Source organism: Barbus barbus (genome assembly GCF_936440315.1).
Source record: "Barbus barbus genome assembly, chromosome: 34".
NCBI classification, from domain to species: domain Eukaryota; kingdom Metazoa; phylum Chordata; class Actinopteri; order Cypriniformes; family Cyprinidae; genus Barbus; species Barbus barbus.
The window spans coordinates 5,183,659-5,211,143 of NC_136762.1; the positions used below are offsets into that span (position 1 = coordinate 5,183,659).

Genomic DNA, 27,485 nt, shown 5'->3' on the forward strand with positions numbered 1-27,485 from the left:
CCACAATCTCCCTGGACAAAAGATTTGGCAAATCACACACTTGCCCAAGAACTAGTACGAAGGATAGTAATTAATCACCCTTGTCACAATCTAATTAACAAAACCATCTAAATGTAATGGCCATCAATGCCAGATGAAGACATTTGGGATGAGGAAATGATGTATATGCGTGTCCTCCACAGACTTCATGCAGAGGCGGCAGGATTCATTACGGTAAATTATTAATGCCGCCACGTGCAAACTCGACATGACCAGTGTGTTGCCGCATGTTGCCAGATCCTCCTGCATTTCAAGCCAGGCATAAAATAGTAGAGGCTGATGGAGTCAGACACATGGCCAAATGCAAAGGGGGGGGGGGGGGGCTTGTGCTGTATGGGATCCTATCTGTCATCATCGGCCTCTGTCTGCCAATGGCCTCTAATCATCCCTGCCGCCTCAAAATGTTCCGATTCAGGCAACCCTGTGGCTTCAAACATCATGTTATTTAATATGATGCCAGGACTTTGACAGGGCTATACATTATATAAAAGCCATGTTGAATCACATTCAAGAGCTATGAATAGACTATCTTCCCTGGATCTTAAAGGAAAATTCCACCCAAAAATTAAAAAGATCATGTTGTTCCAAAACCATATGACTTTGTTTCTTCTGTGAAAACCAAATAAAGAAATTTGAAGAATTGTGCTGTTCAGTGAGTTGAATTAAAGTCTGAGGCTGTCACGCTTTAAAAACGATGCAAATGTAAAAGTGGTCCCTATAATTAGTTCTTTATGATTTTATAATAATTAAGTAATAATAAATAACTAGTCATTCTTGGTGCATTTAGAAAGTTTATGAGATGTGTTCTTTTGAATCTTTTCAAACAACTGGTGTTTTAAGTTCAGAGAACCCAGGTCAGACCAACAAAAAGAAGAAAAAAATACTAAAACTAATATTATATAAATAATACTAAAACAAAACATTGTTTGTTGAATAAATGTGTGTTCCTCAAAAGCCATCATATGACTTCAGAAAACATGAAATATAGGCTAGTCATATGGACCACTTTTATGACGCTTTTTTGTCCTTTGCTTGAAACCTCAGTTTGCATTCATCGTACAGTACATAGAGATCAACCAGAAAGGGAAAACCAGTATAATGATTAGAAAATAATTGTGTGTCAAAATGAAGAATGTCACACATGTTTGGAACAACATGAAAGTGAGTGTTTTCAAAATATAAATTTTTGGGTGCACTGTTCCTTTAACAAAAACAAAAACAAGTGTGAAAGAGCGAGCACAAGAGGATGAGTACTGTAGCTATGCACAGTTTAAGGCAGATTTGTCATACGGTGGCTGACGTTTATGATACTCTCGGCAGTCAGCCTATTACAGAGCTTTCTCATCGCCAGAACTTCTCGCTGACGGTGCGCTATTGTTCCGATTGCAGAGGGAGAGCAGGAGGCATTAGGAGTCTTGCGGAGGGATGGAAGTGTCAAACGAAGATGAATAAAGCATGCTAGTAATAAAAAAAATAACAGGCTAGAGGCAGAAGTGGCTGGAGTGGGGGGAGGGAGTAATTGGGTTTCCTAATCGTTCCTCTGGGTGACACGCGGCGTCAGCCAATAAATGGAGAGATCACTCAATCACTCCCTCACTTCCTCTCTCTCTCTTTCCTCCTTTCTTTCTCCCTCTGTTTGTCGAGTAGAGGGCATCAATAATGTAAACGAGTCTCTGCTGAGGAATCAGGGCAGCTCCTAACATTACCAATGTAAAAAATGTGAGGAAAACAGACAGCAAGGGTGCTGTGGGACAGCAGTGACTCGACTGATAAACATGAGGTCGCTTTCTGAGTTAGGCCAAACCAGGCCGGCGAAGGAGAGTTTCATAAGTTTCACACCTTTAACACATCATTGAGCTTGCTCAACTCGGACCTGTTCTATCTTGTACAATGAATTATGATCTAATTCTATGTTACGGTGGGAAAAAGAAGTAATAACAGTATTTTAAAATAATTAGCTTTTAATGGGGCAGTACAAAGACTTTATGGGCTTTCTATTACAGAAAATGCATGCGTTTCTGATTAAGAAAAGAGAGTTTTTCAGTTTTTCAAAAGAAGGCTGTGAATTTTGGCTCAAGACACATGCGCAACAGCAAACATACCCTCTGAAAGTGGGTGAAACATTACTGTTTTCACTCTCTTTAAACACATTTAAATGAATTAAATACCTAATCAGAAGCTAAAAGTAACACGATCTCTGATACAAAGTGAGACCCCGACTTGTCAAAAAAATAGTATCAAGCACTGAACAGATTAAAAAGTTCTGTTGAAAAGATACACCCATTCCCTGACAAATATTTCAGAATTATTTGGGATAGTAAGCCAAAATGATCCTCAGCAAACAAATGAAGTACACGTTTGCTTGGAAACAATCAAGCGTAATGTGATGGACTTTTACTTTGGAAATGTAAACATAACCCTTATTTATTCTCTCCACTTTTATATATATATTAGTCTTAAATCAATGGGATATATTTGTAGCAATAGCCAAAAATACATTGTATGGGTCAAAATTAGAGATTTTTCTTTTATGCCAAAAATCATTTGGATATTAAGCAAAGATCATGTTCCATGAAGATACTTTGTAAATTTCTTACCGTAAATATCTCAAAACTTCATTTTTGTTTCGTAAGGACTTCATTTGGACAACTTTAAAGACTATGCTCTCAATATTTACATTGTTTGCACCCTCAGATTCCAGATTTTCAAATAGTTGCATCTCAGCCAAATATTTTTCTATTGTAGATTATTTATTCAGCTTTCAGATTATGTATAGATCTCAATTTCAGTTTTGTGGTCCAGAGTCACATACAGTATATATTCAATTAAATCAAACTAATATTTCACAATATTACTCTTTTCGCTGTATTTTGACATTTGAATGAAAGTGTATATTTCCAAAAGCGTCATCTGTATAATTTGTCTGAATGCTAAATAATAAAATCCGACAACAGTTTTCATGTTAATCAGGTCGCTACATATAAAGTACACATGCAATATCACATAATATCATTACGGCCCTTAAAATGCTGTACAAAGATTAAAAGAGATCAGAATGTTTCGATCTGGTCAACTGATCTCTATCTTCTAAACAATCCTCGCCTGAAGAGGTTGAGATGTTTGACCTAAATCTACCCTTGGAGTCCTAATTGTAGCCCATGAAACACTTGAGCCAGATGCTTGGAGAGCTTCCCATCTAATGTCTGAGGCTGCGTTGGATTACTGCACAGTTAAAGCACTGGCATGAAACTTGATTAGAGAGGAGAAAGAGAGCCACATGGACAGCGAGTCGAGAGGATGGGGGCCGTCTCCGTGTCCTATAAATGACATTGTAATTTTCAGTACATGAATTTTATTGTAGCTTGTAACCATTAAAGGGAGGAATCGACTCAAATCAAGCTGCTCGAGTGCGTGTGTGCATTTCCGAGAGGTTTCTTTAACGTTGCAACAGTAACCTATGACAAAACAAACCTCTGCTAAAATCAAAAACACAGTGACATTGTTAACACAAGGTTAATGACAATGTCAAAAGATGCTTTGCTGGAATTACAGCATGTGCAACAGGTCAAATGGTGACAGAAGATAAAGGTTGAGTGGATTGTTTCATGCATCATTTCCCCTTCACATGTGAAAAGTGTTGTGAGGAACCAAAGTGTGAAAGGAGAAGACCAAAAATGCTTCATTTTAAGCTCCCTCTGGTGCTGTTTGGCTTTATTATTATTACTATTTTTTATTTTTTTCCCTTCATCGGAATGGCAAAAATTTTGGAAAAGGTTTTGGCATTGCTATGTGGACAAAAAATCATGGACATAATTTAAAAAGGTTTAACGGTCCAGAAAAAAAATAGTCACACTTGTACTGTTCATGGTCAAAAATGAATGCATTGGAAATGAATGGGAAGCAAATTTCATCTAATGGAAGCGTTTGGTATTGGTATGGCCAAACAAAATGAAAACTCAACTTTTGAGATATCAACCTAAAATTTGGAACATATGGCTTTGATTTACAAACATGTTTTGGAAAATATAAATTTCATAAAAAAATGAAACTTTTTCATAATATTTTTGTGTTTCACTTTTTTTTTTTCAGGTTTTATTTATTTTTTTATGCTTAAAAAGTGGTTAACAGGTAGTAAATATCATAACTATTAAACATAAATATAATTTAGTACCATAAAAGTCTCCTAAAAATACAAAATATTAAATAAAAAAACATTACTGAACATTCACTTCATTTAAATAAATAAATAAAATAAGTAATTTTGGACTGCCACTCGAACAGCACTAGAGGGTTAAAAATATGAATTTATGAAATCAAAACATCATCATAGAAAGGTTCATATTTTACCACCAGAAACGACCTACTTTTTGTATTTTATTTTTTGAAAAACAGGACTTTTCTGTCCAGGTCATCGCACAATGGCTGTAGACCCAGTCGACACGACAGCTACGAGGAATACAGTTATTAAACAAACCCATACTATCAACATTATAGAGCAGGAGTCATGGCGTGTGCACCACGGTTAGTGGAGTTGCAAGGGAAGAGGGGTAGATTGAAGGAAAGATGCGGGTGGGCTGCTGACCCTGGACCGGTGAAATACCAACCTGACAGACTGTTGCTCCGATCTGAGCTGTTGTGGGAGCTGGTGGTGCTGAAATCCTGTGATTGGTTGTGCGGCATTCTATTAGACAATCCATCAGCCAATCGGTAGTCAGGAATGAAAAGGAGTGCTAGTGGAGTCGAAGGGCAAAAAAGTGGCATCAGGTGGAGGGCAAGATGGCACAAGCGCATGCAAGGGCGTGCAGTTAGAGCAACAAGCAAAGCACCGATCTCACATACAACTCCTATTTAAAAATACTATTCTTTCCTATTTTAACAATGCTTAGACTCAATACTTGAACATAAAAAAAAAAAAAAAAAAAAAATTTAATAATTAAAATTATTTTAAAATAAACAATTCAAATTAAATTTTTAAATATATTATTTATTATACATGTATTATAAATAATTATAATGCTTATAATAATATATAAAATATAACTATATAAATTACTACTAATAATTTTAAATTATTTATAATATTAAAAATAAATGTATAATATAATATAATATGCATTTATTTTTTCTGCAGCAATTTCTTTCTGTATATTTATTTCGTTCAGGATGCTGCCTATTTAGGTAGCAGACAGCATGGCCATTCACTAGGCTCTGGAACAGAGCCCTAATTGCTTTAAAATCTCTCAATTTGTCTAGTTTCTTTGGAAAGTGTCTCATTCAGAGGTTAACAACATACATTAGTGCTAATTTTCCTGGAATTAATTCTATTTGTTGGCAAGTTAACCGGTTCATGGAAACATTTATACTTGTGATTTACAGTAATTTCATAGTTAAAGGTTTATTCAAGTCCAAATGAAAGCGGAAATGCTTTTTAATTGCGTTAAGGAACTTCTATAATTTATCATTCTGCTCAACTGCAGAGAATAAGTTCATTAATATGGATAGTAGTACTTTTTTGATCAAAAAAAGCAGAGTGCATTTGTCTAAAAGCTTTTCAAAATAGAATAAATCTTGGCTAATGACATTACATTCTTTTAGCCCAAAGAAAAATTGCGGTTGGTCGGAAACATATTCAAGGGTCATGGATTTTGTTATGGGCCAATGATACAGTCTTATTGTTCTTGTATGTCAGAAAAATGCAACATTAATACAACGATGGTCAAATTAACACTGATACAAACCTCAGGCAATATCCAGAAATAGAGCAACTGGCTTTGTTTCAAAAGATTTTGGATGCAAAACACACACACACAGACCCGCGGCCCTTTAGCCCGACTCACTGTTGTTGCAGGAGTTCTTGTCTGGCAGTGAGTAGCCCAGGTTGGCCATTTCCTGCTTGGCCTGTAGGGAGGTCTTCCACTGGGCCTCGGGCAGATCGACGGCCAGCTCGTGAATGCTGTTGGAATGGAGGATCTGGGTGGTGGCGTAGGGCGTGGCCTGGGAGGCGGGGCTTGGACTCCCGAATCCACCTTTGGTGGTGAAGTCGATGCTACTGTAAATGGCTCCATCTGAAAGCATGGTGCCCGTCTTATCGGCCTGGGCGCTGGGCATCACGTCTGAGTGGAACAGGAAGATGGAATAAAAGGAAGACAAACAAGATTGTGATATGGTGTTAGAGAAGAAGTTTGGGGAGAAGTGATATCAATTTTTCAAGAACAAAATATTTCAATGCATTTCAATTCAATGCTCTTTAACAACAAGTCTGATATATTTTTATTTTATTTTAAAATGGTACATATGATTTATCTTCAGATTCTAAGACAATTTTAAAATTTTTGAATACCCTAAAAAAATTCAGACACTTATTCACACACATAAATAATACTAAAATTATTCTGGAATTATGATATTTTGGTCTCTATTTCTCTATTGGAAATAATAATAATAATAATATAAATTATAAATATATACAACTACAAGAATACGTAATAATATATCTAATAATAATAACAACAAAAATAATTGTATATACTAAATCACTAATAATAATAATAATAATAATAATAATAATGCTCAGACAATTATGGAATTCTGACATTGTGGTATCTGAGGTGGTGTGAAAAAAACAACAATAATATTATTAATATAAATTCTAAAATGACTATTATTATACATAATGTATAATAATAATAATAACAACAATAAGTTGTTTTTAATACACTAAATTATTATTATCATTATACTTAGATAATGGTCAAATAATTACACACATACACACACACACACACACACACAAAGATTATTATTAGTATTTTAGACATTTTAATCCATATATTATTTATTACATACTATATTATAAATTAGAGACAGATATGGACCACAAAACCACTCTTAAGTGTCAATTTTTCAAAATTGAAATTTATACATCATCTGAATAAATAAAAGCTTGCCACTGATGTATGGTTTGTTAGGATAGGACAATATTTGGCCGAGATACAACTATTTGAAAATCTGGAATATGAGGGTGCAAAAAAATCAAAATATCGAGAAAATCGCCCAAATGAAGTTCTTAGTAATGCATATTACTAATCAAAAGTGAAGTTTTGATATATTTACAGTAAGAAATGTACAAAATATCGTCATGGAACATGATCTTTACTTAATATCCTAATGATTTTTGGCATAAAAGAAAAAACTGTAATTTTGACCCATACAATGCATTTTTGGCTATTGCTACAAATATACCCCAGCGACTTAAGACTGGTTTTGTGCTCCAGGGTCACAAATGGTTTAATCGTACTGAAAGTTTGTGGATATGCAATATTTTTGGTGTGAATAGGCCTTTAGTTTCTTTTCATTCTTTGCATTTGACTCGCTGTTACTATATTCTCTTTGCACTTGTGAAGGAGGTAATAATGCTGTAACTCTACATGTGTGTGTATATATGTGTGTACTGAAGAGAAAATGATATACAGCAGCTGCATCTACACCACTCAAGCTGCGGCTGTCCTTCACGACTCACTGCTCCACCACCATCTTTTCCTCACTCCCCCACCACCCCTCTCCTCCGCTATCGGCCCTTCCTCTGTCTGACAGTGGGTCAGAACCACAGCCATTAGTTTCAGCGTGACAGTAGGATGCGGGTGGCGATATAAGTCTGTCCCAGTGCATGATGAATAAATGTGTGCATCCAAAAACGGCCGATGCAATATGCATACAGGTGTTCATCTTACGGGAAACACCAGGACACCCTGAATGAATCATTGCCCAGGAATATAAAAGGGAAAGAGGACATTTTCTTTCAACTGATAGCGAGAGCTTGCTTTTAACACTTTGAACTCTTGACTACAACCGATTTCACCAGTGTAATACGCCCTAAATTCCTAGCCAATGCAGCAATGGGTCTGAGAGTCGACTCACCTCCACGGCCGAAGTTGTTGAGGTCGTTGGGTCCTCCAGAACCGCTGTTAACAGGCAGACTGGTGGCCGGCCAGGAATCGGCGAGCCAGGGGTATCCCGAATCACTGGCATTCAGCAGACCAGGACGACTGCGGGAACACAAACCATGCATGTGACTCTTCATTCTCTAGATTCTGACTTTCCACAGATTGAGCAATCGATTTCCATAACATGCCAACTCATTTGTGATTATTGGATATGGATTTGACTGAAACAGGTAGAGTAATTTAATAATTTCTGGCTTATAAATTAAGCCTTATGACTGTGTATGAAAGTTTTTTCTTTCTTTCTTTCATTTGATTTTATTATTATTATTATTATTATTATTATTATGGACTGAAGGTAAAATCTAATTTTATTTAAAGAAAACTATCTGTGAAAAAAAATAATATTATTATAATTAAATTACAAGATTATATTTATATGACTAAATACAGAATTTAATAATAATAATAATAATAATACATTGTTAATATTCTAATTTTACTACTACTACTATTAGTTATTATATTTGCTAATAATGCTCAGATAAGTATGGGATTATGAAATGTTGTTTTCTGAGTCAGTGTGAAATTATATTATATATATTAATGGGTTTATACATTTTTATATACATTTATATATGTAATGTAATTAATAAAACAACAACAACAATATTATTATTAATATTAATATTACTACTACTACTACTATTAATAATAATATCTCTTAATCTCTTAAATTATTGGTTAATTAAACCAATAGATGTGTAGCGGTGTACAAATGTGATTTTATAAATATTTGTATAAAAACTTAAATTTGTGTAGGTTCAGTAAGGTACAGCAAATAATAATAGAAATAGACCAAGAATACATTGGAATTAAAGTTTTAAATACAGCAGAACAAAGTTTTGTGAGTCTGTTCCTCATCTATCTGTCTCAATCTAATATTTTCCAGCAGGATTGGAAAAAAATTATGAATTAAACATGACAGAAATCCAAATAACAAGAGTCCAAATAAAGACATAATACAAACAAATCATGTGTGTGACGTTCTCATGGCATCTCCTTTCAACAGAAAATGCTTATTTTTGTAGGATTTTCCTAACGATTACCACATTTTCCAATGTAGCATCTATTTTTATTTGATAAAACACGGTTAGTGTTGCAGGGCCCACTCAGTATCTGTGATTTACATTTAAACCTGGAAATTCTCAGAAAGCTTTAGGATTTTAAACAAAGACAACATTTTTCATTTTAGCTGTGTAAGAAAACACAAAGCGAACGGCCTTCCGTACATGCCAACACACACCCTCAATTAACAGATCACCCTCACTATAATACAGCGAACTCCTGTGTTTTACAACACACTCCTCCACATCTGATAACCACGCGCGTGTACGAGCTCACACATAGGAGGTTTGATTTAACAGGTGTTGTGTGTCTTCCCAAGGGTGTGTGTGGCGTAAAGGCATCATTAAGACTTTAAGCTGTCATGGGTGAGTGCCGTGGGCCATTACCACCACTTTACTGTGCAATCACCTCTGATGCTTGTTGCCATGGGCAACAGATGCCGAGGAAAGCTTGTTTTTTTACTCCCATCCCTTCATTTGTGCTGCTAAAGCCACACTCCCACTATAAAAATGGCTGGGTTTTTTTCTCTTCAGAATGAGCGTAGATGGAAATAAAGAGCCACTGGTTGAGGAAGGCTGGGAATGTAACAATAGAGGAATGGAGAGGTGGATGAATGAAGCGCTCAAGGACTCCATTTTTCGGCCCACATATCTGTATTTCGCCTTTCATCATTGTTAGAGGAGCAATTTGTGGTCACGGTCGTGGAGACAGAGCAATGCCAGTGCGAACGGGAGATTTTGAAAGAACGCAAAGACATGAGCGCAAACCAAAAGACATTTTTAAAAGCAAGTCAGTACACTCAGAGGACATCTAGATAATGAATTTATGCACTCATTTGTTGTTCCAAATAATAATAATAATAATAATAATAATAATAATAATAGGTATTGCTATTATAAATAAATAAATACAAATAAAATAAATGCTTTTCTAAAGACTGAAATTATAATTCAGTCACTAACCCAACCATATGTTGTTCAAATATATATATATCTATTAGATATATATCTAATATATCTAATATATATATATATATATATATATATATATATATATATATATATATATATATATATATAAAATATATAAATACGATTTATATATATATATATATATATATATATATATATATATATATATATATATATATATATATATATATATATATATATATATATAAATAAATAGTTTTTATATTATAAATATACACATCATTAACTATTAATTATTAATTAAATATGAATTAATTCAATCGTTTTAGATGTTTAATTGTTAATTGTAATTCAGTAATAATAATAATAATAATACATTATTACACAAACAAATAAACAAATCGACAAACAAACAAATAACGTTCATGATCCATTATGGAAAGTCAGTAAACAAACAAACAAACAAACAAGGTTTAGCTAATACACCTTCTTACAGTGCTATTCTGTTTAACCAGGACTATATATATATATATATATATATATATATATATATATATATATATATATATATATATATATATATATATATATATATATATATACACACACACACACATATATAGTAAATTAATTTTCAACTTGGAGTTTGTATAAACAAACAAACAAATAATAAACACAGGTATGCACTTAAAAGTCTATGGGGCGGGTGTACATTCTACATTCATATTATATAACTTTGTAACGTATACTTAACTTTAAACACAGCATAAAAAAGGCTTCATTTTGAGAGTTGTAATATGTCCTATTCATCTGACCTTGTTTGCCTGGTGTACAGTCTCTGACATAAACACGCTCGTCCAAAGACTCAAGCGCAGGTGTGCATCAACACACCCTAGTCGTCTTTGTCTCGTTTCTTTCTCTATTTCACCGCGACTTTCTCTCTCATCTCCTCTCACTCCTGCTCTCTATGGAAGTACATTTACCCTGAGGTGGCTCGTCTCCCCCAGGCCGGGGAACAGTGTGTGGTTTTCTGAAGCCGGGGGCAATATACCGGTAATGGCAGTGTAGCAGCCCGTCGCTCGCTAAGCCACAGGTTTTAATAAGAACCAGCGGAGCCCGAATGGAGAGTCTCAGGCTGAGGAGGCAGGGGTCCTGACAGACTAAGCACCCCCTGATGTGGCAGCTGAATGCCAAAACAGGCCCTCAGGGGGGACGAGTCATTCAAATTGATGGCTCCTCCTCAGACACGTTTACTTCTTATAGGGTAATACGTCGAGGACTACTCAAACCTTCCCCCTCCGCCTCTGCTTCTCTTCTGTCTGAAAAACAATCCTGTGCTCTCCTCACCTCCAAACAAAATGCTCTTTCCTACCTGTTCACAATCAGGTCCTCTCTCTACCTTCACTGTTTTGGTTTTGTTTGGCCCTCAGGTGATCTTTATGAGATACTTTTCTTTTCTCAATCTGTTTTTCAAGTGTTTTTATCCTTCCATATTTAAAATCAATAACAAGTTATTTTAAAGAAATGTTACTGTCTTTGAAATAAATGTGCATGTCATTTCTTTCTCTCTTTTTTTCATGTTTTATCAAAATGTTATTTTTTTTGGTTTCTGCCCCAAAGTAAGAAAAAATTAAGTAACTTCTTTTAATTTAACTGATTTTATTTATCATAATTGTGACTATGTATGACTGCATTTTAATTTATATTTAATTGAAAAAAAGTTTTATTTATTATTTTAAAGGGGGAAAAAAATCCTTATGTTACTTTAAAGGAAAAATTATTTATTTCATATTTCATCAAAATATTGTATGACTGCATTTTCTTCTTTTTAATTTATATTTATATATTTATTTGTTATTTTAAAGGGAAAATCGTTTTCATTCATGTTTCATTAAATACATTTCTGTTGCTCCAGAATAACACAAATTAAGTATTTGTAATTTAATTTCAAAACTGTGACTTTAAGTATGACTTCTTTTTTCTTATTTATTTTTAATTTATTTTAAAATTGTATATATATATATATATATATATGCATATATATATATATATATATATGCAGTTACTGTACCTTACACTGCCCAGTACTTTCTTGGGTAAGTCACTGTAAGTACAGGTACTTTAAAATAAAATGTAACCCAAAATTTAAAAAAAAAAAAACCTGCACAGTAAAGTGTTACCATGTAGGCTAAATGTGTACGGAATGCAATTTCCTTCAAACTGAAGAGTTGGTAAACTGAGCCGGCCAGAGAAAAATGGAGGTTTCATGAGTTTGACTTTGATTTCTCTTGTAAACGACCACACGCACAGAGACGCAGCCAGTCCTCACAGAGATCATTTGTAAGTGTGGGTGATGATGATGTTGACTGTGGTAACGGCGGCTCTGTCCTTGCATTCATCTTCTCCCATGCGAGATGATTAGATTGAGAAATATGGTTTTAGCGGTCATATTTCTGCTCTGCAAATCACCGGGAGCGGGGCCAGGGGCCTCATCCCAGCCCTGACACCCAGCCCTGAATCCCTCTTCTCAGACAGCCAGAGCGCACTGTGGCCTTGAGACCAAAGAGATTTGATTTGGCTCCATTTTTCCCTGCCACGCTCCTAGACACGCGCGCAACTGTGAAATACAACCTCGCAGCGCATCTGTGAGCATCGTCGTAAACAAGCCGAGTGAGCAATATTAATCCCGATCCTACTTCATAAATCAGCTGGGCTTTACAGGCCCACACGCCCTCAAATACAGCCTCAGAAAGAGCGAGCGAGCGCCAGAGAGACACAAATAAAAGCCTGCACATTAAATTACGCTTAAGGCATGCCGAAACACGCATTTGCTTTTCAGATTTACATTGTCTGGAGGATGCTGCCGCTTACTTTGAGCACAGTGAAAATCCAATATACACACAAACATGTTCATATATATAGATCTGAAAGAAAGGAAGGGAAGGAATAAAGTGCCTTGAAAAAAAAAATAACAGAAGGAAAATTGCAGCTAAGAAAGAAACGTAATTTGAATATCTTACAATATAAATTAGAAACAATTAGAAATGTATAATTTCAATAGCTTACTTTTTACATCAAAACAGTACATCATAATAATACATAATAAAACTACTATTATTATATACAATTAATATATGATAATATCAATATAATAGAAATAAAAGAAATATCTCTTAATATTTCATATAATACACTGTATATATATATTTTTTATAGATAATTTATTATTTTGTATAATATAAACAATAAGCTATTCAAATTATAAATAAATAATACATAGGATGGAAGGAAGGGACAGAGAAAGAAAGAAAAAGAATGGCAGAAGAAAATGAAGGAATTTGGAAGTCAAGAAAGAAAGAAAAAACAAACAAGGCGATACATAAAGAAATTAATGTAAAAAATTAATTAAGAAAAACAGTGTAAGAAAATGAACATGTTAGAAAAAAACAATCTGCCTTTCTCAGTTTCCATCAGTTCAAGGCCTAACCAATTCATCTTCCATGAATCATTTATTCTGTGATCGATTAAGCGTAATTGTTCAGTACGAGCAATTAAGGCAGCAGCCAACGAGGAGCTGCAGAAACAGACGCGGCTTCATTTGCTATCGTCTAATTAATGCAATAAACAAAGACAGTAACAAATGAACACATTCTCCCATCATCTCTCCAGGAACGTTAGTCAAGGGGATTCACTGCAGAAGACAGATCAAGTGTTCCGATGCATGTAGAGCACCTTCACAGCATAAACCCACCTCAACATGCAGAAGATTTCAATAAAACTTCCTATGAAGCATGTATACTGTATATAATGCATTATATTACAGTCCTGGATGTTGACTGGTCAATACATAATATAAAATATACAGTTCATATGTGGAACACCTGTTCACTGTCACTGCATTCCATTCTGTTATTATATACATATAATATTCCAATATAAATCTGAATTTGTTCAATAAAATTATGTGTAAACAACAATTTGTGACATTATTATTTTTCATATAAAATTAGTCAATATTTACAAAATACATTTATACAAATTAAAAAATATGATTATTATGCGTTTATAAAATTATTATTATTATTAGTAGTTTAAATGGGTTAAAATATCAGTAATTTGGACAAAAAAGTATAAAAGCTATAAAACATGCTAGAATGTACAGTTTTTACTATATTGAAAATATTATAAAAGGTATCCTTAATTCATTCATAATTCACCAAATATATGATATGATATGATATATGCTTAAATGGAGAAGAATAAGGCATTGTGGATAGCTTTATAATGCATTTTATACACAGACCTCATCCTGTTTCCAATAATGTCTGTCTTAATTCAGATCTACAGAGGCAAGTGCTTATCTCTGATCTCTAGGATGTTATACAGCTAAAGACAAGGTATCACTATTAAAAAAAAAATACAACTGGACGTCCTCTTTGATTAGATAGGGGACCCATGGGATCTGGAATAGAATCTTCAAATCAATCAGAACTTGACTTCCTGCAGGGGGAATCAGGTGACACTGCTGCTCAAACACCTTCAATCCAATGATACAGCATCAGAGACAATGAGAAGATGTGTGGGAGTGTGGAATTAAAACAGAAAAACTGGATTTGGCCTCTCAGGTGTGATAAAAGACACCTGGACACTAAAGAGACAGACCTTCTACTCCTGTCCAGCAGGTAACTGGTGTCATTCAAACGAACACTTACTCTCCTTTTCACCCCCTAAAAAAACCGAGGCCCGCCGAAAGATTCCGGAAGGGTTAGTCTAGCCTCTCCCTGGGGTAATTATTTTTACATTATTACACATGCTCATATTCCAGCCGCCCAGCTGAGGTGACAGGGAAATTTATCACTGCGGGGGTCCATTCAGGCAGGGGGGGAAGAAGGGGGGCTGACAAATGATAAAATAAAACCCCTCTCTGCTTAAATTGTTCCTGCTAATTCTTTTTGGGGGGTGAGATTTATGAGCGGCTAGCCGTCCGTGAAGGGAGATGTGTGCAGATTTGTGTGTGTGTACGTACAGTATGTGTGTGTGTGGTGTGTGTTTGACAGGATGCAGGGTACACAAACAGGTAGATCTCATATTTTCATCCATCAGTCACATGGTGATATCAGAGCGAGCTTGATGTATAAACGCACACTTGCTGTGGGAGCATGCTGTAGTTTGATCTGTTGATAAAACTGGGTACTCACGAGTAACGATACATACAAGAATGCACATAAAAGCTATCTATAATCTAAATCTATTAAATTATAATATTATATATATAATTTAAATGAGAATTTAACGATATTTATATATATTTAAATAATTATTATTATTAGGCAATGTAGATATTATACGTTTATTATTTTGATGTAACATTTAATTTCAGTTATCTATTTTTTAAATGAAATCATAATATTATATTATATAAATACAATTATATTATGATTTATATATAATATCCAAGTTTATCATTTAATTTAATGTAATAATTTAATATCAGTTTTCAAATTTTTTTTATTAAATCACAATATTTTATATTATGTTCATTTTAAATAATTATATAAATGCAATACAATACAATACAATTATATTATATTAAAACATAATATTATACATTGTTAACTTAAAATAATTATATAAATACAATTATATTATAATGCATAAAAAAATCTAAGTTTATTATCTATTTTAATGTAATATACTTAATTTTATATAATTTAATTTATTTCAGTTATAATTTTCTTTAAATCAAATCATATTATATTAGCTTAAAATAATGATACAATTATAATTTATATAAAATATCCAAGTTTATAATTTAATTATAATGTAATATAATGTAATATATTAAATTTATTTCCAGTTAAATACATATTTAATTAAATCAAAATATTTTATACTATGCTAATTTAAAATAATTATATAAATACAATACAATAATATAATTTAATATTATATTATATCATAATTATATATTATGTTAACTTAAAATAAATATATAAATACAATTATATTATAATTTATAAAAATAACTAAAGAAAATCACTGGGAAAAATATAAATAAAATTATGTAATAATTAATCTAAACTTTTTAATTAAATCAAAATATTATATATGTTAACTTAAAATATTTATATAAATACAATTATAGGGTATTAAAATTTATATAAAACATAACTAAATGATATATTATAAAATATAAAATATCGTCTTCATCACTGATGCAAATCCCACTAGGGTCACTGAACTGAGTCTTACGAATCAACAATACGTCTGGTTGAATTATTTATTTATATTCAAAAGAACCCTGTTTTAATGGTTATGCAAGGAATTGCTCTGCATTGATGGACTCTACTGTGACTTTTAGAAGGTTAATCAAGCTGTTGACCCATTAAAATTGGTTGTGTATTGCAAGAACCCTCACGGAAACCTATAGGAACAACCTTTAAATAAAATCTCGCGTCCGCAGCGTTTCTTAAGATGAATTTCTAACAGTGCAGCGATGGCATGAACCCTTAAAAGTGGAGTACGGGCTGGAAGACGACTTCCTTGTAGAGGATAATGGCTTTGATGACCTTCCAGGGGATGATGGACAGAATATGAATGAGGTTTGGAATTGAGGGGCTGGTCTTTGAAGGTTAAAGACAGGTGATTGGCACAAAGATAATAACTAGTGCTGTTTTATGGCATGCCGAAGAAAAACAAGGGGAAATGAGAGAGCGGATGACAGGAATCTTACCTCCCGTTGCTCATCAAGCCTCCATCAACACGCTGGAATGTCACTGGGGTCAGAAAGAGGGTAGAAAACAGAGAGAAAGAGACTGAGTCATCATAGCAAAATCAATCTCTTATGCATCATTCTCACCATAATTTATGTTTTATAAACATGATTCCAAATTAAACAGCTGGAACTGATTAAGAAATGAAGTCTCCATATATATGTCACTGAAATCTTTCACGAGAGACTGAATTGTTTAGAGCGTGCTGTAAATGAATATGCAGAATGAAAAGCATCTTTGTCATTTTATCTCCATAACTTCCTGTTTTCTCTGGGTTTTGCCTCAATATTCTTGCCAAAAGAAAGTGATTTACATAGAAAGTGTGCAAAAAGAAAGATTGATTACTGATGAAAGGGAGACTTAATCAGGTGTTCATATCTGAAAACACTTTCTTCCAAAGCTTCATGTCAATGGGGTGTAAAACTATACTGAATTGGCCTTTATGTATGAAAAATCACTGATGCATTTATTTTTTTAAAATCATCTTTTGTGCATACAGATTTGGAATGACATGAAGGTGAGTAAATGAATAAAGAAATGTTCCCTTTAAGAATGTCCAAGCATGCACACTTATTTAATAAATATCACAAACTAATCCAGAGTGACTCCTGGTACGTTTACACACCCTGAAGAGAATCTGAATTAGATCAGTGACATTTTCTCTCCACTGTTAACAATCCATCACCTCTTCTGTCAAACAGACAGTCCAAACATTAAACTCGATGAACACTAGCCTGCGTTCGTCTCTCCTCTGGGCCCGCTGTTTGTTGGGTTTATTTGCATTCGCTCCTAATTCCAGAATCTGGCATTTCAGTAAATTGAGAACAAACACTGAAGGTATTTTCTCTCCCCAAGGGACTCGTTTTATGTGGAGCTATGTGTGTGTGGGTCTGTTAAGTGCCTATCTACAATAGGACACATTGCTGTCGCTTTGATGTGGCCCGTAGACTGGCGCTGGTCTCAGCTTTAGGCTGAGCTCCAGATAAGCACTCTCTCCAATATGAAAACTGATTACTCCTCTTTAATAAGCATTTACTGCGGCATGACAAAATCGCCCGTATACAAATTCCATCAAATCCTTCCTTCCCGTCCAAGCACAACTTGATTTAGCCTTGTGGCGATGACAGGTTTAAAGGAGGAAAGTGGGTGTTTGTGTGAACAGGTGTATTCGATCTTACCTCTTACACCCAACTGCCGATTAAACAAACAAAAAAAACGCCTTGATGCAAACATCCCTTTGTTTTGCGGAATCGGCTGTCTTTCTTTGTTCTATAAAACCTGAAACGTTCGCATGATTTGCAGTGAACTGTGATAATGAGACAAAGACAATTTGGCTCCAGGAAACAAGAATAAACCAACGTATTTCACTTGGTGCAAGAAGCTGCCCTCGCTAGCATGGGCCGCTGCCTTCGCAAGCGTCACGCATATGGGGTCTGGCATGCCGGTAATGTGTCTGAATGCCACACTTATCTGCTCGGCACATGGGACCAAGCAACCCAGAAAGATGTGGGCCCCTGGGAGCCGGCAACCTTGAAGCCCACTCAAGCAGTAGCGAGGAGAGACCACTGGAGTGCATTAAAAGGAAAGTCAAGGGATTCAGAGGCCATAAGACTCGGACAGCTGACTGTTACGCTCTTATCTTGGGGAAAAGTGGAGTGCGGTGGTGTCCGCTTTTGCAGGGAGACTGATTTCATCGGTAATGAAGTTTGGAGCGAAACCCTCCTACAAGATAAAAGCACACCTCAATCTGCACACAATCCCCGAGAGACGTGGAGGGAACCTGGGCTTGCTGAGTGAATTTTTTACTTTTTTGTGTTATCAATTCACAGTGTGATTGTGGCCGACCATGTGACTGGATCAGGTCATCGCTGGTTAACCTCTGGTATGCCTGCGAATCTTCTATATATCACGTAAGTTGCGGACAAACCAACCATTGAATTACAAACATTTCTCTGCTATTGTGAACAAAGTAGAAAATCAATGGCAGCGTGACCGTATTTCAGAATGGGATGATATTTGATGGACAGAAAATCAAGAGACTGGTGGCAATATGGCTGTGTTCGGAATGGTAAACTATTCTTACGATTTTCTACAGTATATAGTATAAATACTATATTTACTAAAAGGTACAACAATGAGAGCTTCACTAGGTACAATATGCCTCAATTCAATGCATCCAATCATCTAATATCAACCGTCTCTTTTTTCTTCGATGGCAAATGTTAAGACAATTTGTGCAAAAAATTAATTAAATAATAAAAAATTTTACTTCAAGATAATATAAGGCATTATTATATATCCTAACAACATATAAATATAAATTGTTTTATTTATTTTGTATTATTATTTATTTATGATCATGTATGTGACCCTGGACCACAAAACCATAAGGGTCATTTTTTTTTAATTGCGATGTATACGTCATCTGAAAGCTGAATAAATACGCTTTCTATTGATGTATGGTTTATTAGAACAATATTTGGCCAAGATACAACTATTTGAAAATCTGGAATCTAAGGGTGCAAAAACAAAATATATATAAAATACTGAGAAAATCACCTTAAAAAGTTGTCCAAATGAAGTCCTTAGCAATGTATATTACTAATCAAAAATTAGGTTTTGATATATTTACTGTAGAAAATTACAAAATATCTTCATGGAACATGATCTTTACTTAATATCCTAATGATCTTTGGCATGAAAGAAAAATCAATAATTTTGACCCATACAATGTATTTTTGGCTATTGCTACAAATATACCCCAGCGACTTAAGACTGGTTTTGTGCTCCAGGGTCACATATAACAATAATTTAGCATACTTCTAATATTTGAAATGCATACTGTCCATTATCATTAATTAACCCAAAATAAAATAAATTAAACCTAAATAGTAATATTTAAAAAAAAAGATGACAAAAATGACAGAAGCACACACAATTACTAAAAATTCAACTAATTGAAATGCAAACTGAAAATATAAAAATAAAAGAGAATAATAATTTTAGAAAGACTATATGAAATCATATAAATATAATATATAGAATATAAATCATTATAAGTATGCAGTGTGTACTAAATAGTATTCAGTAAGGTAGTATTGAATTTCGATCAAATCCAATTTGTGTGTCCATAATTTCTATACTGGTTAAAACAGAACATCTAGAAGTTTATATAACAGGAGGGAAAGGAGAAAACCTTCAGAAAACCTCATATGGAGGGAACAATTGATTCTCACATGTAAGTTTGTTCAAGCGGTCAATAACAAAGACAGGAATGAAAGAGCGGAGAACTCGGGTACAGAAGAAAAACAATTCACAACACCTGCACAAACAAAAAGACAGGAGAATAAAGGGAAGATAAAGATGAGATGGACAAACCACATGAAACGATCAGCACAGGTGACCACCACTGAAAAAATAACCTGAAGAAAAGGACAAAGAAACACAAATGGAGAACTGCAGGATCTTGCATCCCCACAGATCTTCCACCTGACTCTGTTAGCATTTAGAAAAACATTTAAAAATGGCGTTTATTCACAGCCAACCAATCAATGTTCACTACTTGCACTTTAGCTTGACCTTGAATGTTTTCCTGTATCTGTAAATAAATGAATACATAATTACAAATTTATAATATAAAGATAAATAACATTATCACTATTTTAGACTGTCCATAATTTGTTTGAGACCCTTAAAGCCAGATTTATTCCCTATGTTAACAAAGTCAGGTGGGCATCATCTGAAGACCTGTGAGGGAATCATGGGAAGGGATGCTTGATTGTGCAAAGGAAAAATAAGATAAATGCAGGAAGAAGGGAAGGGGGTTTTGAAAAGACGGGACAAATGAACAGTACCTGCAGGGGTGAAGGTGAACGACTGAACTGCAAAAACAAGAAGACAGAGAAGAGTGTGTGTTAAAAAGCCTGCAGTGTTCAGTCGGGCTTTGGAAGGTTTGTGTGTTTCTGTGAGTGTGCATGATTATTCGCATGCATACTGGAGTGTGTTCAAAGGTTTGTAATGCCATCAGAGTCAAGACAGCAAGACAGCAGCCAAAGGAATGAGACAGTCTAACACAGAAGACACACAAACACAATTAAAATAAAGTGTAAAAAATCAAACAAAAACAAAACAAAAGAGTGTGTGTTTCAGTGGCGGCTGGTGCTTTATATCACTTTATATCTGCAATGTTGCTTCTAAGTACTACTAAAGAGTGAAAGTACGTATAAAATAACAAATAATAGTTTCTTTTCACATTGGACAACTGACTTTGCTCACACAAGGAACAACCTCCCAACAATCCTTTTCTTTTTTTTCTTGAATTTGTTTGTGCTTTTTGGGGATTTCCCCTTACACTTGTGGAGTTCCTGATCAAAAATGACTGGCCTCCAAAAAACTGCATATCAATTTCCCATTATGCTATATCATTACCCAACATTGGATTCAATCTCTTTAGCAACTTGTTTTCTTTCAATTAGCACAGGTTTTGATCATAGGCCTCATTGATATGAGCCTCAGATTTTGAGTGAATATTACCAAAATAATGTTTTTTTCCCATTTAAAAACTGAGGTGCATGAGCTTAGATCAATGAAGCCTACAAGCAGTCAGTTCAAAAAAAGAAAAAGAAAACCTGTCCTAATTGAATCCAAGATTTGGTGATAATATAGCATAACGAGAGACTTTTTTAAAAGGGGAACACTAAATTAGGTAAAGAGTTTTCAACACAGCACAAGGGTTAATGTACATATCGATTTTTCAATTATTGGCCATTTGTAGCAAGTCCTGTCCATTTACGAGCTTGAAAAAAATCATCATATAACGAAAGCTGGGACAAAAACACATTGTTTGAAAACCGAATATGTCCCATTCAAAAGCTTTAATAATACAAATAAGGACACAAAACAGCACTTTAGAGCCTTATATCCAATGGAATCTGCCATAGATTTCCAGTAAAGCATGGGCGCCATGGTTTAATTTGCTAAAATACTAACAATATTTGTATTATTTGTACTAAACACGCATTTAGGGGAAGTTGTGCTTCCCGTGCCATCTGAAAACATCTGTCGCCGCTGTGTGTAGCTCAAGTTGATCTGGTCTCTACCTGCATAATTGCTGAGACCCTTTCTCTTCTTTCTCCTCCAGTAGAGCCAGATGCTGAAGCCCATCAGAATGACCCAGCAGGCCCCTCCGATGCCCGCGATGAAGGCTGGTTGCTTCACCACGTCCGTGATCTGCTCCGTGATGCTGTTGTTCCTGCTCATGATCACATCCCGGAAGTCTTTACCTACATGGACACACACACACATACGCAAGAGAAAACCGCTATTTGGTAAACTGAAAATTGCGGGTGAGTTTCTAAATTAGTTTAATAGCACGAGAAAAACACTTGTGCTCCAGTGAACATCTGCACAGAATTGAATCAACTCAACTAGAGCGTTAAAAGCACATCACCTTGATCTTTAGTGTCACTTCAGTGAACAGAACAGAAAAAAACCCACAAAATATTGTAAAAATAACACAAAAATGTATTTACAGTACATTTAATTTCCTTAATTGGTTATGAATTCAATATTCATCAGTAATAATGTCAGATGAGACTTGGTTAATATTACTTAATCTAGCCCACCTCAGCAAAAATCTAAAATAAGAAATTAAATAACACAAAAGGTTGCATAAATAACACCAAACCGCATTTACAGCTCATTTAATTTCCTTAATGTGACATTATTTCAATATTTGGCAAAAATAATGTAAGGTGAGACTTGTTTTTCATCCTTTAAAATGGGATTGGATGGAATCATAACTCCGCCCACATGTCCCACCCTATGCAAAAACTATAAAATAAAAAAATAACTAAACACAAAATGCTGTATCAAAATCACAAAACAGTATTTACAATACATATTATTATCCTTTTGGATTTGTTTGGATGGAATCATGATAGACTATAAAGATTATTGGTTAATATTACTTAACCCTGCCCATGTCCCATCTGAGCCAAAAAAATAAAAAAATAAAAATAAAACTCAGATGCAGAATTCAGTTTTTCTCCTTTTGAAGTGATGAGCACATGAATTATTTACAATAATCTAGGGATATTTATTAGAGCCAAAAAAATATTTTTTTATGTTGTCTTGTAGCTAAATAAGGCTTTTTTACTTCAAAAGCTGGTAGGACACACACATACACACAAAGTGCAGTCTTGATAAATAGTTTATCAGCCCCTGGCTGTGCGTGAAGATGGATAGTGAGCTTGACATTTGGGAATAAGGGCATGTCACCGGCCAAATCATCACTTATGGGTCAAACCAGTCACAACCTGCTACAATTCACATAACTCACACTGTAAATACCCAAAGACCTGGAAAAAAATCTGCGGCCCTGACCGTGAGATTTAATTTTGATTCTAGTAACCCAGCTCAAAGCCATCCAATGAATAGTGAGCTTTAAGATATTTCTGACCATCACAGATAAAGAGTAAATGCAGTGTGACAGTAAAGGTTATTGAAACCAAAAGATGTCCCTTACCAATAATGATGGTTTGTGGTTCACTCTTCACCCCCACCCCAGCGCTGGTGCTGGCGGCCACCTCCACCCGGTACTGGACCCCTGCCTGGAGACCCCCCACCACCACTGAGCGGATGGCTGCGTCCACCGTCTTATTTACATGGAAACGGCTCTCGTTCCCTAAACACCAGATCTGAGAGAGAGAGAGAAAATAGCAAATTGCCTGTAAAAAGTCATTTTTAATGATTGGGCCTCATTAACGAAAACAATTTTTGTACAAATTACTCGTAAAACCATTTTTATGTAAATTGTTGCATTCAATTCAACACAGCTACTTATGTATGAAGGGATTTACAGACAATTTATAGAGAAATTTGTTCTGCTTGTGTTTCATAAATGAGGCCCATTTTGAACAAAAGCAAATAACGTAAACAGTCATCTAGTGTGCACTTCTATCCAAAATGACTTATCGTACACTTATAATTTATTGAGTTTAGCACCTTGAAACAACCTCAAATGCACTAAATGCTTAGGAAATATGGAAAATATAATATAATATAATATAATTTTTCTGAGAATTGAGAATTGCAAGTTTATTTGGATTTCCCCCTTATAAATATTACAGTAATTAAGTAATAAATAATAATTGCACAGAAAATTTAAATCTTCTTCTAAAATAATATAATATAATATAATAAAATAAAATAAAAATGGACCCTTATGGTTTTGTGCTCCAGGGTCACGTCACATATCATATATCATAAAATATCATATCATATATCATATCTCATATAATAAAATATAATATAATAATCAGAATTAAAAGTGCAAGTCTATTGGGACATTTATTGCTGCATTTAGCCACATTAATATTAAGCATTAATATTACACATACATATTACAGTAATTAAGTAATAAATAATAATTGCAATGATATTTAACATTTTCTAATCTAATCTAATCTAAGACTCAGAATTGAGAGTAAAAGTTTATTTGAATTTTTCCACGGTTCTGTAAATATTACCATAATTAAGTAATAAATAATAATAACACAGACAATTAAAATCTTCCTCTTTAAAATAATCAGAAAAATATATATATTTCTTAAGAATTAAGAGTGCAAGTCTATTGGGACATTTATTGTTGCATTTAGCATGTTTGTTGGTGTTTCTGATGGAGTCACATGGCGTTTACCTTATATTCCTGGATGATGCCGTTCTGATGTTCTGCAGGAGGAGGGTCCCAGGAGATACTGATGGATGTGCTGTTCTGACTGCCCACCGTGAGGACCGTCACCTGCTGAGGAGGAGCACTAGGCGCTGGGATACAGGGAGAGAGAAACAGAAACACAGAGTTTACTTGCATAGCTTCCATGATATTCTTCTACAATGTTGACATTCCAGACTTTCCAGAAAAGATTTGAGGCTACAGCTGCCTCTGATTGTTTGGCAAGGATTTACTCAACACTCATGCCATGACTCTCTCTCATTCTGTTTCCTCTGAAAGAGTCTGTTGTAAGTCACAGCATTAGCATTAAGCAGTCGATGTGTGTGCTGAGCTTTAAGACGTAAGACAGGTGGCCACGGGTGCAAAAGTTCATCAGATGGGGATCTTCCTCAGCCTGACACTCCTTCACATTTCCCTATGATTTTATATCCTGCCTCTGAAAGGAGGGATTTACTGAAAAAAATACATTTACTGAGAGGCAATGAGATGGTGAGCCATCCAAACAACTCGGCTTTCTTAGCAAAATCGCTCTGACAGGCATGTAGGTCGCCCAGCTCGGGGAGGATTGCGAAGAACGGAGATATGTTTTTGTATAGAGTAAAGAATGGAGCGCTGGGTAAACATATTGACATGGATACATCGATTGAAGGTGGCCAGTTGTGAATCCAAGATGCTGTTTTGTCCTTGGCTGAAAACAAGAGTCTGTAACGTACAAGTCGAGACCCCGGATCCCTGTTTTATTAACCCCATCAGAGCCACTCTGACAGAGACAAGGGAAGGGAATGAAATAAATAATATAGGTCTGTGGTGGAAAATAACATTTTTATAGAAATGTTTTTCTCCTTTCTGTGGCAACCTGAGGTGCAGCGACACAGCAGAATACTGACAGCTCAATTACGGTAAACTCTGCTCGCTCGCTCTCTTTCGCTTCTCTGCACTCTGACCCCCGCGTAAATGGCACATATCCCAAAGCTACACTCATCCCTCACATGGGGCAGACCATTTTAACCCCCAAAACGCCTGACGGGACAAACGGCAGCTCGTCTTCATCAAACATCTGCAGCTGAACGGAAAATACATAGCAGTCGGCCGCTGAATGAACTCACTTAGCAGGTCCCATAACAATACAGCCAATGTCATTCAAAGTTAAAACTAATCATTATGCACATCTGAAAATTCACATTTTTCTTCTTTAATACTGTGTGTATGTTTTTTTTTTGTCTCAGAATTTAGAGTGCAATTTTATTGGGATTTTACCTTAATACTGTAAATATTATTGTAATTTACATTTACATTTACATTTATTCATTTAGCTGACGCTTTTTATCCAAAGCGACTTACAATTGCTATATATGTCAGAGGTCGCACGCCTCTGGAGCAACTAGGGGTTAAGTGTCTTGCTCAGGGACACATTGGTGTCACAGTGGATTCGAACCCGGGTCTCTCACACCAAAGGCATGTGTCTTATCCACTGCACCATCACCACCCAACACCATCATATAATTGAGCGATAATAATTATTCTCCACATATAGCGCGATCTGAACCCTAAACACATTTTGTCAAAAAAAGCCTGTATTGTCCATTTTCAAGGCATTGCCAGTTCACGTTTTACTGCAGAAGCCGACAAGCACCCTTGTTGTTTTTGAACAGAAGCCAATATATCAATTTAAGCGAATCAGCGCGCTGTATTAATGTCAGGTGACAAGGCAACTTTCACTTTGAAAAGAAAGTACTAGCTGAGAGGAGTTTCGTCAAAGCTGACTAAAAGTGATCGAGGATGGATAATTTCGACGAACTTGATGAACCTGTGATATCTTCTTAAGGGCGAAAAAGGAAAATAAAAGCTGAAATGTTTTCAGGGAGCATTGCAAAAGCAGCATGTTACAATGGTGAGGGAAAAGCTCTGTGTATTGTGTATAATCACATCCATAAATCTATGATCACAACAACAATTCTGAAATTCTGAGAATTTCAGAAAATAGTTGAGTCTCGGGGTCAGAAAACCATAAAAAAAAAAGTAAAACAGCACCTACATCACCAGACGTTGTTTGGGAGGGTTTCAAGAAAAATTCTTCAAGCTCATCCAAAAACAAACTCCAGCATATTCAGTTATCAGACACGACTGAAACTTCAAATGGGACTGGCTTCTATGGTCAGACGAAACTAAAAAATGAGATTTTTAGCAGCAAACACTCAAGATGGGTTTGGTGAACACAGGGATAAAAAGTACCCCATGTGTACATTAAATATACTGCTGTATTTTTATGTTGTGGTATATTTCTGCTGGAGGTCCTGGACATCTTGTTTAGACACATGGCATCATGGATTCTATCAAATACCAACAGATAAAAAAATCAACAAGTGACTGACTCTGTTAGAAATCTTATAATGGGCCATGTTTGGATCTTCCAACCGGACAATAATCCAAACACAAACCTCAAAAACAACACAAAAATGGGTCACTGAGCACAAAACCAAGCTTCTGCTATGGCCATTCCAGTCCTCTGACCTGAACCCTGTAGAAAATTAGTGAGGTGAACTGAAGAGAAGAAGCACCATCATGAAGCTGGGAATCTGAAGGATCTGGAGTGATTCTGGATGAAGGAATGGTCTCTGATCTCTTGTCAGGTGTTCTCTAACCTCATCAGGCATTATAGGAGAACATTTAGAGCTCTTAAACTGGCAAATGGAGGATTCAAAAAGTATTGAATAAAAGGGTGCCGTTAATTGTGGCCAATGTGTATTTGAAAAAAATATTTATTTCATAATGATATTTCGCCCCATTTTAAATTCTTATTATTCAATGAAAGGATTTTTGTGATTTTTTTTAATAAAAGATCAAAATGATTAACAATACAATTTTTGTCAATATAAAATAAAAATGTATATCCTTATTACTGTGAATATTTCAGTAATTAAATAATAATTGTACTGAAAAT

At 34.9% G+C, this 27,485-nt stretch overlaps 1 protein-coding gene across 3 annotated transcripts in view; it reads right to left on the bottom strand.

The window, feature by feature from the left end:
* LOC306854270 (roundabout homolog 2-like) overlaps window positions 1-27,485 on the bottom strand; it is a 346,492-nt gene that overhangs the window by 14,550 nt on the left and 304,457 nt on the right. For 2 of the 3 annotated variants that reach the window (XM_079392145.1, XM_079392146.1), the window contains exons 15-20: window positions 24,512-24,636; window positions 23,339-23,510; window positions 21,912-22,094; window positions 16,773-16,815; window positions 7,957-8,084; window positions 5,877-6,152 (exon numbers count right to left, since the gene is read on the bottom strand). In XM_079392145.1, coding sequence (XP_079248271.1) covers window positions 5,877-6,152; window positions 7,957-8,084; window positions 16,773-16,815; window positions 21,912-22,094; window positions 23,339-23,510; window positions 24,512-24,636 — 927 coding nt within the window. Of the gene's footprint in view, window positions 1-4,643; window positions 4,770-5,876; window positions 6,153-7,956; window positions 8,085-16,772; window positions 16,816-20,666; window positions 20,694-21,911; window positions 22,095-23,338; window positions 23,511-24,511; window positions 24,637-27,485 lie in introns of all 3 variants that reach the window. The other variant, XM_079392144.1, reaches the window with a different exon arrangement.